The sequence below is a fragment of the Eretmochelys imbricata genome, chromosome 17, assembly GCF_965152235.1.
Source record: "Eretmochelys imbricata isolate rEreImb1 chromosome 17, rEreImb1.hap1, whole genome shotgun sequence".
Classification (NCBI taxonomy): Eukaryota; Metazoa; Chordata; order Testudines; family Cheloniidae; genus Eretmochelys; species Eretmochelys imbricata.
The window spans coordinates 6,662,203-6,680,909 of record NC_135588.1 but is presented as its reverse complement, the minus strand read 5'-3'; the positions used below and the strand labels follow the sequence as shown (position 1 = coordinate 6,680,909).

The 18,707-nt window shown below is 43.2% G+C and overlaps 1 protein-coding gene across 1 annotated transcript in view; it reads left to right on the top strand.

Annotated features, from left to right (window-relative positions):
• The first annotated feature begins 1,658 nt into the window (after positions 1-1,658).
• Positions 1,659-18,707, top strand: part of PPM1D (protein phosphatase, Mg2+/Mn2+ dependent 1D) — a 37,355-nt gene continuing 20,306 nt past the window's right edge. Inside the window, exons 1-3 of the mRNA XM_077836684.1 lie at positions 1,659-2,319; positions 11,886-12,114; positions 14,732-14,856. Coding sequence (XP_077692810.1) covers positions 1,857-2,319; positions 11,886-12,114; positions 14,732-14,856 — 817 coding nt within the window. The 5' untranslated portion in view covers positions 1,659-1,856. The remainder of the gene's footprint in view (positions 2,320-11,885; positions 12,115-14,731; positions 14,857-18,707) is intronic.

The following is an 18,707-nucleotide window of genomic DNA, read 5'->3' as shown; positions in this document are numbered from 1 at the left end:
TACTCTTTTCTGGCTACACCCTGATGATAATTGGCTCTGTTCACCCACTGATGGACACTGATATCAATAGTGATTGGTTTATAGATGTTTACAGTGCCAATTATCCTCTTAGCAATTGTTTGGTTTGCATTTGTCTCTTAGCCAAAAAGGAAATAAAGTGATCTTGTTTTTCTGGATTGTAGAAAGCTTCTTGGGGGATGCTGTGTCTGTCTTATTTAATTTCATAAATAATATTTTAACCACTGTGGTAAAAGAGGTGTCTTAATGTGGCTGATTTACCTATGAAGAAGTCTTCTCTGCTGGCTCAAGCAGAGAGGTGAGAGAGGCAGGACTTTTGGGTTCCGTACCTGCTTCTTGTAGCGACTTGCTGCATGATCTTCTGCAAAGAATGTAGTGTCTCTGTGTATGTGTACCCAGCCGTAATATACTGTAGGGATATTTATCTCCCAAGATCATTCTGATTTATTAATGCTTGTAACATGTTTTAAGATCTTCAGGTACTACAGAAGTTAAAAGTAACATTGATATATTGGGGATATCATTGATATTGAGGAAAAAGAAAAGGAGTACTAGTGGCACCTTAGAGACTAACCAATTTATTTGAGCATAAGCTTTCGTGAGCTACAGCTCACTTCATCGGATGCATCCGATGAAGTGAGCTGTAGCTCACGAAAGCTTATGCTCAAATAAATTGGTTAGTCTCTAAGATGCCATAGTACTCCTTTTCTTTTTGTGAATACAGACTAACACGGCTGCTACTCTGAATCCTATTGATATTGAGGGTATATCAAATGGGCGTGAATCAGTATTTCCCACTTTGAGATGCCACCAGCTTTCCTCATTTGAAAGAAGAGTCCAAACTACTTCCATCTGTTTTAGTGATGGTTAAATGATTAATTCAACAATGTTTTTAACACTCTTGGAGCTTTTGGGTGGAAGGTGCTATAGGAATACAAAGTGAAATATAAATATAATGTACCTGGAACAATTTTGTTTTAAATAAAACTCTTTCTGGCAGTGAGCATATCTTGTTCTGTTATAGAACCCAGGATCCAGCCCTAGCAGTTCTGTGTGCCACTGAGGACCCTATTCCATGGGCCCTGTAGGAGCTACTGCAAAAGATGCCTATGGCAAAGGGTATGTTTCAGGACTTGGACTTTGTAGCTGGCATCCTGTTGAATAAAGCTGTGCTCCCTCCTTGTAAAGTGCCTGTACATTTATGGTGCTATAGCAATCTTCAGTAAAATTAAAACGGAAGTCTTAATAGAGAACTAGGGTGATCAGATGTCCCAATTTTATAGGGACAATCCCAATCTTTGAGGTTTTGTCTTGTATAGGTGCCTATTTCCCCCCCCAATTTTTCATACTTGCTATCTGGTCAGTGGTCACCCTATAGAGAAGCCTCTGAAGTGGACCTAGGACCAGCAGAAGTTTTTAACGCACAGCGGGCAATGGCCTCAGTCCCTCGCTGCCCGCGGCTGCAGGGGGCACTCTTCTAGTGACAACGCTGAGCTCTGCAGAGGGTGGTTGCAAGGCCTGCGTCGGGGACTGGCGCAGGGGGCGCTGTTTCGAACGGTGGAGCTGGAGGTACAGTTAGCCCTGGCGTGCGGCAGGGGGCGCTGCGCCTCGGAACGCTCAGGTTCTGCGGGTTCCATCAGGGATTGTTACATGAGCGCCGCGTTCTGTGCCTCGGACATGCCCAAACAGCGCCTCGAACGTAAACAATAGTCACCGGCCGCGGCTGGAGTTGCTGGCGGGGGAGCGCGCTAGAGCCGCTCGGCTGGAGACCCCGCGCCTGTGCTTTGGGGGCCTGCTACCGTCGGAGAAGCGGCTCCAGCCCCTGCTCCGTTCCCCCCATGGAGGGTCTCTACTCGCTGGGGGTGAGCGTGTTCTCCGACCAGGGAGGCAGGAAATACATGGAGGATGTGACCCAGATCGTGGTGGAGCCGGAGCCGCCGGCTGAAGGGGAGGAGGGCCCCCCTTACAAGGGCGGATCGGTGCCTGGAAGCCAGCGGGCGGCCGAGTCCCGGGCCAGGCACGACCTCCTGCCCGCCAGCTGTCGGAGGAGAGGCGCTAGCCCGAAGGCGGCGGAAGAGGAAGAGCAGTCCCCCGGCTCCAGCCAGTGCCCCCGCCGATCCGTGGCCTTCTTCGCCGTGTGTGACGGGCATGGGGGCCGGGAGGCGGCCCAGTTCGCTCGGGAGAACCTCTGGGGTTTCATCAAGAAGCAGAAGGGATTCTGCTCCGCGGAGCCGGCCGAGGTGTGCGCGGCCCTGCGCAAGGGCTTCATTGCCTGCCATCGGGCCATGTGGAAAAAGCTGCGTAAGTTACAGGCGCTGCCAGATCTGTTCAACTTCTCCCTCGCTTCTCTCCTAATCTTCACCTCCCCATCGAACTGGTAACGGGGCGGCAGCCGCCCCCCTTCCTGCTTCTCCCACTGCCTCTCCCATTTGGGAATTGGCTGGGCAGTGGTCGCCTCCCCCCCCCCTTTTAGGAGCAGGACAGTCGCCTTTTTACTTCTCTGCGTGCTATTTTCCCCCTGTTCCTTCCAATTTGCACCCCCGCCCCGGGATAAAAAAGCAGCACCTGTCTTCTCTTCTCTCCCTCCCCCCCCTCCCCGGTGCTTTCCTATTGTCATCCCATTTGGAAACAGCTCAGTATCATTCTGCACTGAGAACAAGACACCACCAACTTTCTCCATGCACTGTTACTGAGAATGGGAAACACACCCCGGTTTCAGCCATCTCTTTCGAACCCTCCTCCCCCCCTTTTTTTTTTTTCAGACTGGTGAGTTACATGCTTGCAAAGTTTCCCTCTATTGCTGCTGGAAACAGGACACCAGCCCCATCATTATCGTTTCAGTCTACATGTGCAGAGACTGCAAATATGTCTCGCAGGGCGGGCGGGGAATGGTTTTCTGGTTCAATCAAGACATTTGGTAAAGATTTTTTGGGGAAGGGAAAGGACCCCATGCTGTGAGGAGACATTGTGATGGATAGAAATGCACTGTAGGTAAAGACTTGGGATAAAAGAGGAGGGTGATTGTGAAGCTGTGTGTTGCCTTGCTAACAATGGAAGCTGGAACCCCTGCTAAATCTTTTCTGTAGATCTTGTTATCTTATGAAGTTGTGCATGTGGTCATCTCCAGGCTTTCCTTACCCAGAATGCCCTGAGACAAAGGGGGAACTTCTTTTAGTACCATTTGGGGTCCCTTCTAAAGGACCTGGCCGACATTTTTCCTCAGTTGCCCCGTCTCCCGTTCTGCCCATTGATTGCTGACGGAAGGATTCAAAGCATGCCTGCTGCAACCGGGATTATTATTCGTTACTTGTTTTACTATTTGAATATCCAGGAATACGCTCAGTATGTTCCAAAACAAAGAGCACAGTCCCTGCCCTGAAGACCATACAAGCTAATAATACAGCATGACATAAGTGAGTGTCCTTATTATACAAGAGAAGAAGGAAAGATTTAGGTGACAATATTATCACGCATGTGATGTTTCCTCACACATCTAGTAGGTGAGACTGCAGAAGTAAATTTCAGGAGGATTTTAAATGTGGTGAGGGTTGTAGCTTATTCATTAGTTTGGGGAGGCTTTATGCATATGGGACAGCATGGAGACAAAGGGGGTAGGAAGGCTGGCAGGGAGAGGGAACACACAATGAGACCAGGTCAAAGATGGAGGCAGGAGCGCTGTGAATATTGGGCCTTGAAGTCAAGGATAAATTAGGATTCCATGCACAACACAGCGGGGAGCCAATGAAGTGATTCAAAGGGAATGACATGGTTGAAGGAACAGTCGAGATTTTTTGCAAAAACATTTTGGACAGAGCAGGGTTTTCAGGGGTAAGGTATGTATTGGAAAGATCCTGAAAGAATAGGTTGCCATAGTTGGAGTGGGGATGATTAGGGTGTGAGAAAAGTGGCTGTTGGGGCAAAAAGGAAGGAGTGGATTTTAGAGCTATTGTAGAGGAAGAAGCAACGGAACTTGATCACAGCCTGGATGTTGGGGAAAAGAGAGGAGTGGCAGCTGACCCCCAGATTATGGGCTTGCATGACAGGAAGCATGGTGATGATTTGGACCCAAACAATGGGGAGAGAGCATGGAGGAAAAAGATAATGAGCCTGGTTTTCTAGTTGTCTCCCTGCTGAGTGTGGTAACCCAGGGTGGTTTACATAGCATATGCAAACTCCCCACCCCAACTATTGATGTGGTGTAGGAAATGCTCTGAGCAACAACTGGTGAGTACCAAACAGAGCTTCTGATGTATAACTGTTCTAAACGGTTTTCAAGGACCGCTAAAGCCAGGGCCCTGTGCATTTGCTGGTAGTTCTGTAACTTCTGTGTAAGTTCTGCAGGAAGCCTTCCTTCCTGATTTCTGGAGCACAAACTTGCTCACTTTTGCTGCAGGTGCAAGAAAACTTGAGGTTTTCATTCAATACAATATTCAAATAAATACTCCATAGTTAAGTCAACCTAACTCCAATGTAGACAGAGCTAGGTTGATGGAAGAATTCTACCATCAGTCTAGCCTGTTGTAGCGGCGGGTTAACTACAATGATGGGGAAAACCTTTCCCGGCAATGTAGGAAGCAACTATACTATAGCAGTGTGGCTGCCGGTGTCGTGCTTGTAGTGTACGCGTACCCTGAGTGACTGTCCATGGGTACAGCCAATAAGCCATATTTCCGAGCCAACGACGAAGATCCTGCAAGTGGGATCTGTCTTTGTTTTGTGGGTGTGGGCAGAGTAAAGCTGAGGTAGAGGAGCATTAAAGCAGATTACAAAACTGCTTCGGTTTGTAGCAAAAGCTTTGTTGATCAGCGAGGACTGAGGGTCAGAAAACCAGCATGGGGAGACCAGAAACAAAAGTTCGTTTATGTTTTTTGAATACTCTACTGTGTAATTGCACAACTGTAATAACATTGTTAGTTTTTCTAGCACTGTTTTGCACATTTAAAAACAAACAAACAAAAACCGTTCCACAGTTTATGCAGGATTTTGGTGATATTTTGTGTGGAAGGAAGAAGGGCTTGCTTGTGTGTGTGTGTGTGTGTGCGTGTAGAATTAAACCAATTCTTACCATCTTGTTGTTTTATTAAATCTCTTGCTACACAGTGACTACAACTAGCTTAGGTGTAGTTTAATGGCAGGCTTAGAACACTTGCATTCCCTGGAACCTGTCTGAATGGATGTGTTTAGAAAGCAAAACAAAATAATCACAAGGTCCTTTCTGCAAGAGAAGGGTTTTGTTCTGTTCTTGTTCAAAATTTCTCCTTTCCCCCACTATGGTGCACACTGGGCTAGCTGCACTCCTTTGTAATACAAATGCCAAGCTGGTGTCTGTTTTGTCAGTTGGGGCGGGGTATTTATATTTGTGACACCTGTTTAATACTAACTAGTAGTAATGCATACATTTCTAGCTTTTCAACCCCTGAAGGATATTCACAGGTGGAAGGAGTAGGTACCTGTCTTAACATGTCTCCAAACAAGTTTTCAACTTGCCCATTTAAAATTCTTCACCGTAATGGTTCAAAATAGTGTTACTCAATTGCTCTGGACCATTACTGGAGAGTACTTTATGTAGCCTTGTATATTAAAAACCTAGTGAAGATTTGTTAACACTGTTAACCAGTTTACACACTTCTAATTTGGGGCCTGTCTGTGCCAAAAGTATTAGTGCATGTTAGCACATTTGTCTTCTGCTGTTAAGGACATCCCAAAATCGAACTCCTTTTAAAACAGATTGATACTGTGTGGGAAGAGCTATATGAGTTTAGAACTGTTAGGCAGGTGATGGTGTTGTAGATGGACGCTAACATTGAGAATATAATTATATGATTAAATATAAAGGTTGGGCTATAGATCCACAGAAGCGAGAAAACTGTACTTGAATTACATTACTTGGATGTAACAGCAGCTTTTCATTGTTCCTCTGTTGCCGAACATGTAGGAGAGGTTATGTTGTTTACAGGCAGTATGGGTATAATTCTGAGAGGTGAATGTAATTGTGTGTGATGTTGTCTCATCTCAATATTCCTCTCTTGACCACTGTCAACTTAGTGCACAGTGTCAAAGTGGGCAATAATTTATTGTGAACTTAATGATGTACAACTTTGCCTTTAAAGTTGGGTCATTTTGATCTTGCCTTGCAATAGTCTTCTAACTGTCAGAAAAATCCCTATTTATAAAGAATCCTATTGACAGTTCCTCAATCTTAAAGTATTGTTACTAAGACCCCTGGTATGCATTGTGTGTGTTTTTAAGACCGCTTATGTAAACTTCTTAGGATGGAGTAATTGAGCTAAGGCTCCTTCTCAGTGGTCAGGTAGGGAAGAGGAGGGAAGACACAAGGAACATTTGGGAGCCATGGCAGTATTTTGAATGAGGGATAGCAGCAGCTGGAACCAGGGGCTTGGGAAGCTGTTGCAGCATTTTGGACAGGAAGAAAACCTAATACTGTCCAGAACAAATAATGCATTGTGACTTTTAACTGATGTGCTCTTGGTGCAGTTGATTTAGGAAAAATGGCTTTTGTCTACCATATTGGATTATCTGGAATATTGGAGTCTGGTATAAACACAGTGCACTGGACTTGTTTTGTCAAAAGGAAACTTGGTCTTACATTTCACATGTACACTTAATGAAGGGGGGAGGAAAAGCTTGAAAGATGCATGTTGCTGGGTTGAGATAATACTCGGTGGCAGGCTACTGAAGTCCTGTTGAGACCTGTGATCCCACTGAAACAAATACTGAACTTAAGCCTCAGTTCCAGATCACCAGATCAGGTGTGGTTAGGTTTGCGTGTCAGCACCTGGCTTCTATACACTGTAGAAAATGTGAAATTACTGTGAGAATCACCACTTATCTAACACAGCTGTTTTATTGCAGTGTATCCTTTAAGATAACTAGCTGCAGCTCACGAGTTAGCTGGGGAATGGGCCACATGAGAATAGTTGTGTAGTCAGTGGTGGATACAGCTTCATACTTTAAAAAAACAAAACAAACCACAAACAAACAGAAAAAGTTAGGATCATTTGTCTGACTATCTGGTGTTGTGGTTGTAGACACACCTGTAACAACCTGTTATGTCTTTAGTTTACGTTTGGTAGAATGAAAAAGAAATTTACATCTTTATATCTTAGTAATTAAAATGAGGGTCTGTCTAGTCTTGGCTTGACTCTAGCTTTGGAATTAACACTGAAACAATTTGTACCAAGAGTTCTTATTCTGGAAGTAAAAGCGCATACCTGAGTACTCCTGAACCTTTTGTTTAGTGTAAGAAAAACAAAAAACCCCACTGCATTGATGTTTTAAAACAACCATTCTGCATTAGGGTTATGAAAAGCCTGATTTTGTTTTTAAGTGGTTAAAACAAGGAAATTGAGTTAAAACTGCTACTCTTGTTAACTCTGGGCAGCGTTTGGATCTTAAAATAATGAAGGGAGGAGGGGGTCTATTAGCCAACTTAAACTTGATGATCTAAGTATGAGGGAGGTTCAGAGTGAAATGGCAGGTAAAATCCACCTTGCATTAGCTAACTTGGGTTAACAGCGCTCCCCTACCCCAGTGAAAACAGAACCGAAGTCTTTTACAAGTATATGTTCAGCATGACAGCACTTTTTTAAAGTAGGCAGATATGCTCATTTTATGAAGTGAGAAGAAACTTGAGGCATGTAAGTGCCTTCCCCCAGAGTCCTATAGCTTTTAGTAATTGATCTGGAATCTTGATTCATCCACTGATGTCTGATCAGGTCTGCGTTCTTTGAAACTAGTATTATGTTAACAGAATCCTTAGTTCTTTGTTTCCGACAATATACAAGTCACTGAATGCTGCATGTCAGATCCATTTTGGGCTAATGCTCATGGATAAACTCTATCCCCACATTTGTTTCAGCTTTTTAAATCTTTTTTTGTGGCCAATGATAATGAATGTATTGCTTGCCCACAGAACAAAGAGGATTTTAATAATTTGTTTACACTAGTTAAAACGCATCTCTCTTGTAGTCCGATATAGCATGATCTGAATCTCTGAAGAAAGTCCTATTCTAGAGCGTATGTAGTAGTCGTCACTAAAACAAATCAAGGCTTAACTTGCTTAAGCCCTTTAATGTAGATGGACATAGGTGGGGCTTAGTGAGAGCCTAAAATCGTGTGCTCTTGCTGTATCTGTTTTGTTTACAAATATGGGATTTTGGTTACAATGCTTTTTATTTTACATAAACACTAATTTGATTGTCTAACACACTTCTTTATTGCTCAAAAGGGTTTATTGCAGCTAATGAGTTCCTACCAGTTTATGTTGCTGTGTCATAAAATCACAGGTTAAATGGAAATGAGGATTTCAGAGTTCTGCCTCAATCTCACCATTTTATGAGTGTATTAAATATATCTACAGTTGTCATGCTTGTTAGACAAAGCCCTTTTTGATCCACCTGTCAGGTCAAATGCAATTTGTGTTCAATAAATAATTGGGGATGAAATTGATATCTGGTGAAATTTTTTAATTCTTCAAGTGATGTCTACTGGCTAAACACACAACTGGAAGTTAGGACTCTGGGGTTCTAGACATAATTTTGTCATTGACTTGCCCTGTGGACTCATTTGCAAAGTGGGTGGGATAGTAGTCGTCCACCTCCCAGGGATCTTGGGACATAATGTTTGTAAAGTAATGTTTGATCCCTTGTTGAATAGTGTTATAGAAGTACAAAACACTTAGGCCTGGTCTGCACCTAGAACCTAGGTTGACCTGACTACAGCGATCAGGGCTCTGAAAAATTTTGTGCTCTGAGCCCCATAGCTTTGGCCCACCTAACCCCTGGTATAGATGTCTCTAGGTCAATGGAATGATTCTTCTTTTGACATAGTTACCATCTTTCGGAGAGGTGGACTACCTACATTGAGGGAAACACTCCTTCTGTCGATGGAAGAAGCATCTACACCACAGTGAGACAGCTGCAGCAGTGTAAACATATCCTTATTGTCTGAAGGCTCCAGGCCTTTTTGTTCAGTTAACAGAAGGTGAACAGTGGGAAGGCACCTAAACCTATACAAGAGATAACCTTAAAACAACAGAATTGCTGGGCAAGAATTTTAAAATTATCCATGTCTCTGACTGAAGATTTTGATTCCAAAGAGAGAATCCAAAAAAACCTTTCTTTTTTAAACAATGGCTAAGAAAAAACGATAATTGGTGCATTGTGTTTGAATGCAGCTGCCCACGTTGTTTTCCTGCCTCTGCCTCCACACATTCCTTCTGAAGGTTTTATTGGCTTTGTCTATATTGGCCAAAGTAATATTTCTCTTCAAGATTTCATTCGTGGGGGCCTTTCTCCACCATTGTTGTTGGTATACTGGTGCCAGCTCTGCTACAGTTCAGATTTAGAATAGTGTTCTGTTTCATGCTGGACTTCTTAAAGTGCTTTAAAATCTCCATGGTTACTTTGATTCCTGTGAAATTCAGTGTGCCTTATGGGGGCAAAGGTAGGATTAGTGCCCCAAATTTGGTTCTTGAGGTACAGCTCCCCCTCCTTGTGGGAGGGGGGAAGCAGCTTTTCTTAAGATTCATGGATTCTACCAGGGCTGCAATCCTGGCACAAGGGTCTTAATTGCTCGAGAGTTACCCCTAGAGAGTGCATGGCACCCAGTATCCCTGGGGGGAGCAAAATTGCAAATGGTATTAAGGAGAGAGTTTAGCTCTCTAGTTAATCGCGTGCCAAATTTTTATGCACCAGATGGATTACTGTGCACACGGAGTAGCCAGAAGGCTTTCTAGCCTGCCAGTTTCCGTTGCAGCTGGTCAGCTGAAGGGGGTATGCAGAATCTCTTGATCCTGACGTACCCTCAGCCAATGTTCAGTTCTGCCCTTGAACTGATATGGTTTGAAGGCGTGTTGCTAAAATCTGTCTTTAAAAAAAAATAATTGTGGGGATATGCAATCAAACTGTTTTTGAAAATAAAATAAATTAGACATGTGAATGCTTGCTGGGAGGTGAAGGAGTGGAGGGATGGGGGGAGTAAGTGAAGAGGTGTTTGGGACACCAGCGAGGGGAGGTTGGATTATGGTGATAGGTGGTTGGGGAGAAGGGTTGGGGGGCTCAGATGAGAGGGGGTGAGGATTCTTTCCTTTTAATGATGTAATTCTCCCAGGTTAAAACACCTGGTTTCAAGGCCTAATATGCTGATCTTGCTGTATGTTTTCATTTCCATCCCAGAACATATGGAGGCTGCAACAAAGAGCATGGTTGTCTTGAGTGGTTTGTGAAATTGCTGGAACCTGAAGATAACTCATGTTTGCTTAAATAAGCGTATAAGGTTCTTCATGTTCTGTTATAAAGTGGATGCCATAGGAAAGTACATACTGTACTAGGGTATTTACTATACTATGGTATTTCTGATATGTGGAATATATACTGCAGTGGAGTGTACTGTACTATGGGAAATGCAGACTCTTCAGTGGTAACCTTTGTAAGTGTAAATGGTAAAGTACAATAGATAAAATATGCCAGAGAAACAAATGCCTTTTCTGATGAGTTTACGGTCTAAGACACGAGCAGGTGCAGTGCAGAACAAGCATAAGATGAGGTTGCTGTTGACAGTCGGCTTCATGGAAAGATGACCTATCTGATGTTGTTTGAAGGAGGGAGGGAGATTGTGGGACTAGGTGTATCTTAACTGGGGGGCTGCCCCAAACATTAAATGGGCTGTAGGAAAAAATCGTCAAGTCAGGAGCATAGATGACGTAGACAAAGGGAGCAGTTAGGAGAGAAATTTGGGCACAACTTTTGGAGCAGGAGGGGAGTGTAGGAGGAGATGAAAATAAATGTTGGCAGGGGCAGAGTGGTGACAGTGAGATAAAGCAGGAATTGAATGTGAAGAGGTTTGAATTTAATGTGGAAGGGGAGGAGGAAAAGCCAGTGTAGATATGTAATAAGTCTGAATTGGAGGAGTACCTCTTGGGTAGTAAGTTTTACATGGGGCTGTGGGATAGCTACCATAAGAAGCCTGTGCAGTTCTGTCCTCAATGTGGACATGTAAATAATTTCTCCTGGGTGATGCAGATAGACAATGTATTTTGAAGCACTGTTCAGAATATATTTAAAACCCAAATACGCATAGATATAAAGACAGTCATTCTGTTCCCTGTAAGGGTTTGCAATGTCCAGACAACTAAGTGACCTGAATTATCTGACACTCCTACAACTTCTAATAGGGAGGTGAACATTAGGCTTCACTGAATCTTGGGAGGTATTCTCAACTAACACCCACATCTCTTATTTTGTGTACTTATTTCCTCCAGCAGCAGTCAGGCAACTAAACCCTGGGAGATGCCTTTCAAAATCTCACCTCAGTATTCTGACCTCAGTTTGGATTATTTTTTATTTTTTAATCTGAAGGTAAATTAATTTTATGCTCCTAGAAAGGAAGGACCTGAGGGTATTGGTTTGAACCAGTCATAATGTGGTCATACACGCATCTCATTGTAATTTATTCAGACCTCTCTGATACACCCCTTACTCTGGATCTGCTATGCCCCTACTTTCTTGGTTTTTGTTTCTTCATGAATAGAAATTAACAACTGTGCTAAAATCTGTGGGTTTTATTTAACGTACACAGACAGAGACTATGAAGGCCATTTTCAGTGTGACTTGTGGTAAGGCTTGAAACAGATGAAGAAGAAACACCTCTTCAACCACTTAGTTTCTAGTTTGACTGACGCTGGCATGATTTGACCTCAATATGACTTATTAATCCATTCTTGACATCATGGCAAAATATTTTTCTTTGGGTAGTTGTAATATCTTGGGGCTTTTTTAATAATCTCCTGAGGGGGAGTTAATTACAAGTTTCAGGAATAAAAATGTAGCTTTTATTTCTCATTGCAGCAGAGTGGCCGAAGACCATGACTGGCCTCCCAAGCACATCAGGAACTACCGCCAGTGTGGTAATTATCCGTGGGTCAAAGATGTATGTGGCGCATGTTGGAGATTCAGGAGTGGTGCTGGGAGTCCAGGATGACCCCAAAGACGACTTTATTAGGGCTGTGGAGGTGACACAGGACCATAAGCCTGAACTTCCAAAAGAAAAGGAGAGAATCGAAGGGCTTGGGGGCAGGTAACTCTGTGTTTTGTTTCTCATTTCAATTCCTCATTTTCACTGTCCTTGTCCTGCTGATCAAATGGGTTCAAGTCTACTTGTGCATTCACACAGCTCAGTGAAGCTGTTTGAACCTTTTCTGTGTTTCGACCATTTGGGCTCTGACTATCCAGTGGGTTTGCTGTGGGGAAGTAGTTGTGTTATTTTAGTGTCTGGTACTAATGCCATTTTGCTGGACGTTTATGGGGTGGGATGATTTTTGATTTCTGAATGGAAGCCCAATGAAATCTCCAAAGTGAGAAGTATATTTGGGGTTTTGAAAAAAGTGGGAGGGGAAAAAAGGGGTGATTGCTGACTGACCTTGTTCTCCTTGGCTTAAGAGTGTTTGAAAGAGAAATTTGTCTTTCCATGTAAATATTAACTATGAGCTGTAGAGCGCTTTTTCTAGCAAATGAAGAAAATATTAAGGTTTTGGTAGCAACGTAGTATTAGTTTTGCAGTTGGTAAGGCCTCAGTTGGAATACAGTACCCTGTACTGGCAGAAGATGGTATCTTCCATATCTAATTAGGATCTATCTGCTCTATAAAAGTAAAATTTCTGATGCATTTTTACATTGCCCTTGAGGTAACAAGGCCAGCTGTAGAATAGGCCTTGCAAGACTTTTCTTTAAAGAAAACTAACATCACAAATTAATAACAGGACATAGATGTATATTTAAACATTGTAAATCTGAACGTTAAGTCATAGTATTTGAACAGTGCTACCTCCTCTGCTTGCCAAAGCTGAGTTTAGGTTTCTTTTCCATGAACTGACTGATGCTAAAACATCCCAGAAGGAGTCGAATTGCAGTCATGCATGTTCCTTATAGCTGAGAGGTAGGGGAGCAAGCAGGAAGCCTTGTCAGATGGCACCAGTGCTGTGAAACAAACCTCAGGGCTCGAATCTGGCACAGCTTCACAGGAGCCCTATGCTCTTTTGTTCAACAGTACTGCACCAGATGGATGGGCACCGTTCCCTTCTTTTAGCAGCTCAGATGCAGAGATCACTGAAGGTTTTCCTGTTGACATCGTTCACTCAAGAACCCTGTCAGCTCATTAACCTTCAGATATTTGTGTCTTTAGCAGGTGGAAGCAGATCAGCTAGCTGCATTTGGGATAAGAGGTTTCTGAAATGATAACTTGCTGTTTCACTAGGTTAGTGCCTGTAGATGTTACAGGTTTCCAAATGTGCTTTTCTGTCACTGGCTGAAGGACACGGAATATATTTTGAAGTTCCTAGTTGCAAGTGGGCAACTCCTAGAATTTCCTTTTTTACAGGAGTGGTGGGGATTGATATTGTCATCTTGTTGGTGGTCCTCCAGCTTTTCCCAGAGTTGGTGATGAAACTGGCAGAGACTGCCCAGCTACTCCCAGAACTGTGAGACATGTGCCACTTGGCAGGAGTATAGTGGGATTGTGCTAGCAGGACATCTTCACTTCCCGTGAGAGAGAGAGAGGGGAGAAGAGGAGAATTGGATCTGCTAGTCAAATTAAGAAAGCTTCCTTGCTAAAAATCTGTTTAAATGTCAGCGTGGGATGGGATCTTCTTCCAGGCAGAAATAACATTAACAAGATTTGGCCATTAGGGTTCCAAATGAGCATGGTGAATCTGAGGATATAGTCTCTGTGATCCTTCCTGCTATGCATATCACACCATGCCACGCAATAATGGGGCTTAATTCATCACTAATGTAAGGGCTTCAAAGTCCCTGGAGTTCCACCTGGAATAAATGTCATACAAGGAGTTTGGAGGCTGCTCCATAGCTTTTCAGTGTCTAATTGCCTATGGCTATTCCGTAAGTGAAGCTAGCTTTGGTGCCTGGTCCATAGCTTGTTGGAGAGTAAGCTTATTAGCAAGCTGCACTAGTGCCTTTTCCCAGTACCTCTTCTGGGTATATGGCTCATTGCCGCTCACCAAAATAAGCCTCTTATTCCACATGGCTTCTCCTTCACGTCCCCAATAACTTTGTGCGAACTAATCTCACTGCCCAACATCTGAGAGCAGGTGTTAAAATTTAAATGTAGAGCTGTTTGTTTCATTCAGGCTTGAGAGCAGATGATGACTGTTCTGTTATTTCTGCTACTCTAGCAAGAAAACCTCTACATAAGACTGTTTAAGGTGGCTCTTCTCAATTTTTTTTAAACCACTCGCTGCTGCTGACTATCAGAGCCACAGCGGATAGTAAAAATGAGAGAGAGAACCCTAAATAACACAGCCCTTTGGGGTTTGACATTGATGTTATGCAGCCCAGCATCTCAGGGGAACAAACTTTCATTTTGTCTCCTCCTCTGATGTGGGGGAGACATTTAGTGGCGTTCAGATGATCAGCAGGAAGCCAAAAATCCTCACAGCTTTTCATCTTTCTTTCAGTCCCCTTTGCCTCGTCTGCCAAAGCTGGGCTAAAACCCTCAAATTATCACAATCTCACTGTGTTCTGAAGGATGCGTCTACACTGCAGGCCTTGACCGAGGTCATAGCATTCATTCCATACACAATTGGGGTAACTGTTTCTGCAACTTAAACCATACAAAGTCAGCTGGGTTGTGACTAACTGGTTTTTTTTAATCTACACCCCTTTGTTTCTAATACCTCTAGTGTGATCAATAAGTCTGGTGTGAATCGGGTTGTCTGGAAGAGACCTCGGCTGACTCACAATGGCCCTGTGCGGAGGAGTACAGTCATTGACCAGATTCCATTCCTGGCCGTGGCACGAGCGCTTGGTAAGTGGTGTCCAGGCCTAGCACCGGTGAAGTAAGATACCTAAATGTTGAAGCCACAAAACAAGCTGCGGTATCTTTTTATAGAAGGGAAGATGTCCTTGCATATAGAGCATCCGAGCAGTGTGAACAGAGGATTTCCCAAATAGAGCTGGAGAGGGTTTGGCTTAATGGGTGAGTGAAAGCTCTCCCCTGTGATATACAGGACGTGCATCCCTGTTAGTCTTGTGAAGCTGGCTTCTTCACTTCAACACAAGTTTTTTTTCCCCTTAAAGGCAGTATGTGTCTGTGAGCTGGAGGGCATGCTGAGTCTTCTCTGTTGAAATAAATGGAAACCACTCCAGAATGCTTGATGAGGTGATATCCAGCATTATTGCAGCAAAATGTGAGAGACCTGATTCTTCCCTTTGTTGAAGCCTACTATTTTCCACCTAAAGGTCCCAGGAAATAACAGAAGAATTACTGCCAACTATAAGACTTAGCCATATATTTTTACATATATATTTTTGCCTTTGGTGTGTTGGGATTTTGTGGTTCCCAATAAAAACCAAGTCAGATGCAGAATCAAGGGTCTTCAATTCAATTCAGTTCAACAAGACTTTGTTCAATGTGCACAAAGGGAGAGACCCTGGTACAAAAATCAGCCAGAATCCCTCCAGCAAGGAGCCCCTCCCATTGCTATTTTATAGCACTTGGCAGTTGCATAACAAGTTACATAACACAAACCTTTAACCAGTCATATTTAACCTTTCTATATATGGATTTGTTCATCACATGCTTATACTTCTCCACTCTACATGTTGAGCTTGCCCCCCCTCCCTTTGGCCTTTTCTAGAATGTTCCTAGGGTGGTGAGCCACAGCATGCTTCTTTATGCATAAGTACCATGACTTCACTCCTCTTGGGATAGTTGATCAGCACTCTTATGACTGCATCGTTGTTCCTCAACCAGCCAGCAGAGGCTGTCAGTGAGGCAGTCTGGCTTCAGAAGTGTGGTGTCTCACGTAGTAATTGCTTAGTAATATTGCCACTGGCTTACAAGTCAGTGCTGTTTGTGCTTCACCTGAAACTGTCCAATGCTAAGAGCAAGTGATATTGCTCTTTTGTGTGCCAATAACAGACACGCTAATTTGAATTACATAGCAAGTGTAGGTATCATGTGGCAAACTTGGGGTGTGGAGAAAGCAAGATGAGGGATCAGGTAAAGAACATGGCTTGACATGGCGAAAAAGTAACAGGGCTCTTCTTTAAATTATATTAGTAGTCTCTATGTAACACCTTGCAAGTGTTCATTATGCTTCAAAACCCCTGTTGGAGACATTATCCTTGTTTTGTAGCTGGTAAAACAGAGCCAAAGAGGTTAAGTGAGTTGCTCAAGGTTAGGAGACATAGCAGAGCTGTGGAACAAACCTAGGAATTGCGACTTTCAGTCTTGCACTCCAGTTAACTAGCCAAACATGCACTTGCTTCCCTTTTCTACGAGTGAGTGTGTATTGCTCTGGAGACTGTAGAAGAGTTTTTAATTTAGTAAAAGGTTCATTCTCCCCTTTCCTTCTTCCTTTTTGTGGGTTTTGAACTGGTCACGTGAATTTTCCAGAAGGTCCAATGGTGTTTGGGTCTGATTCCTCTCAGCAAGTCAGACAAAAGGGTTTTGGCTAGTTTCTGTGTGCAGATGGGGATTCAGGGAATGATCCACCTGTTAGGCTCCTGTTGTGGACTTTATCATTCTCATCTGGATGGAAAGGGTTGCTGGAGAGTCTGGGTGCAAGAGAGGAGAAAATGAGAACATTTGTCCTATGGTAGCAGTTCTTGTATTCGAAGTCCAGCATGCTTGGATCTTTAAAAAGATGTCCCTAGATGACCTAAAGATGCCAAGTTTACACTGGCTTGAATGACAGTGTTTTGGTTAACATCCTCTTCATGCATGAGGTATGGCTAACCTCTTGGGAGAAGGAACGCAGCTGTGCTCCTTTTCCCAGGACCCAGATGGTGCACAGATGCTCAGTTTGGAAACAGGATTTGACTCTGTGAGGGGCATGCTGGCCTCACAAGCTGCTTACACAAGGCCTACTACAACTAAAATCATTGATATTCATGCTACTAAGCTCCATTCGACCACTTGGCTAGCTCCCAGCATTGCTGCTCTGGTTGGCACCAACACTTCATGCACTGAAGCCTCCCAAATAATTCAGTTTGCTCTGACACTAATAACCAGGTTAACCCTGACATACTTTTCTGTTACCAGCACTGTAGTCAATTTCACTAGTTACAAGTACAACAAATGGTTCCGCTGTGCCCAGATTTGGACATTACACTAATTCTTTGCAGGATGCCAGCAACATAAAATATAGATACCAGATGTACAGGTCGCTAAATGATTGTCTAGGCCAAATATTTTTTGCCAGGGGAACATCAGTCTGTTAAATAGGCATTCCAATCTGCCTCTAGCAGGCAATGGTACAGAAGTGCATCTGCTCACAGACTGCAAATTTCTGGATACAGACAAGGTAATTATATCTTGTGTGTGTTCCCAGCTTTTGCTCTTCTGACACTTCACAGTGAGATTAATGAGATTTCCCAACTTTCTGCAGCTCATGTCTGTTCCTTAATCTCTTTTTATTCTGATATGGAAATGGGGACATTTTAATTTTGATGATCTATTGATTTTCATTCTCTAAACCTGGTGATCACTGTAAGGAATGCAGTGAACGTTTTAAATATAGCCGATGCCATAGAAAAACAAATATTTGGACAGCAAACATGAAATTGGCACAGTATATGAGCCATCCTGGTGAAATTAATTCCCCCCAAATTCCCCTTGCTCTTTTACTTGGGCACACTATCCTTCTGCCCTGAACTACACAGTGGTGCTGTATATTTTTAAACAGCGTTTGCTTTCCACGTCAGTGGTGACTGTAATTAAGTAATGTATGAAATAATCTATTTATATCCTATAAACCCCTCTATGGGATGTGTAAGTTTTTAATTAGTTAGTTCTCTGTAAAGAGCCTAGTGTGCTCTTGTTGCTATGTAAATGTATGTAAGGTGCCCTTTGATCTTCTAAGGACATGCTATAGAGGTGCAAATATTGTATTGTAATTTAAACATAAATATTTGTACCTAACTCTTCTGAAAAAACCCACTTTACTGTAGATTGTGCCCAGTTTGGTTTGTAATGGCTATTTGTAGACACTATATAACCCTCTGAAGCTGTTAACACCTCAGATTTCTAGGGAGGCCTCAAAATGTGGCACCACCAATATGGCCCAGATGGGAGTTGGGTCTTCTAAGCACTTGCTCTGCAGAACAAAATGTTTGTGTCAAATGATCCATACTCACTACTTCCCCATTGTAGATTTACGAGCCACTCCTATTACAAGCCCCTCCCATTTCAGGAATAGTGTTGCAAAGACTCCACTGAACATGCTCATAGATGGCATTTTGGGGAGAAATCTCAAAGAGCAGACTAGTCTCTCCGGAATAGCCATTCTCCGGAACACATGTGGTAAAATAGATTTCCCTGCCTCTCCTTCTCTTTTAAAAGGTTGCCAGATGGGTAGCACTTCAATTACATTCCTTATCAAAGTTACATTAACCCGTTAGCTTCCAGCTTCTGCAGCGACTGCTGTGAACAAACATGGCTGTCTTTCAGTGTTCTATGGGTGAGTGGGCAGGTACCTGGTAGCTAGCACAGGGATGCGTCTCTTGCTCCCATGTACTTGGCGCAATCGGAGGAACTGAAGTAGTTAGCTTTGATGTTGAAGAAATAATTCTGAAGTAAATTTCTGGTCTGTTTTTATCTTTGTTTTTTGGTGGCATCCAAAGGCCCCAATCTCTATATGGGCCCTATTCTAA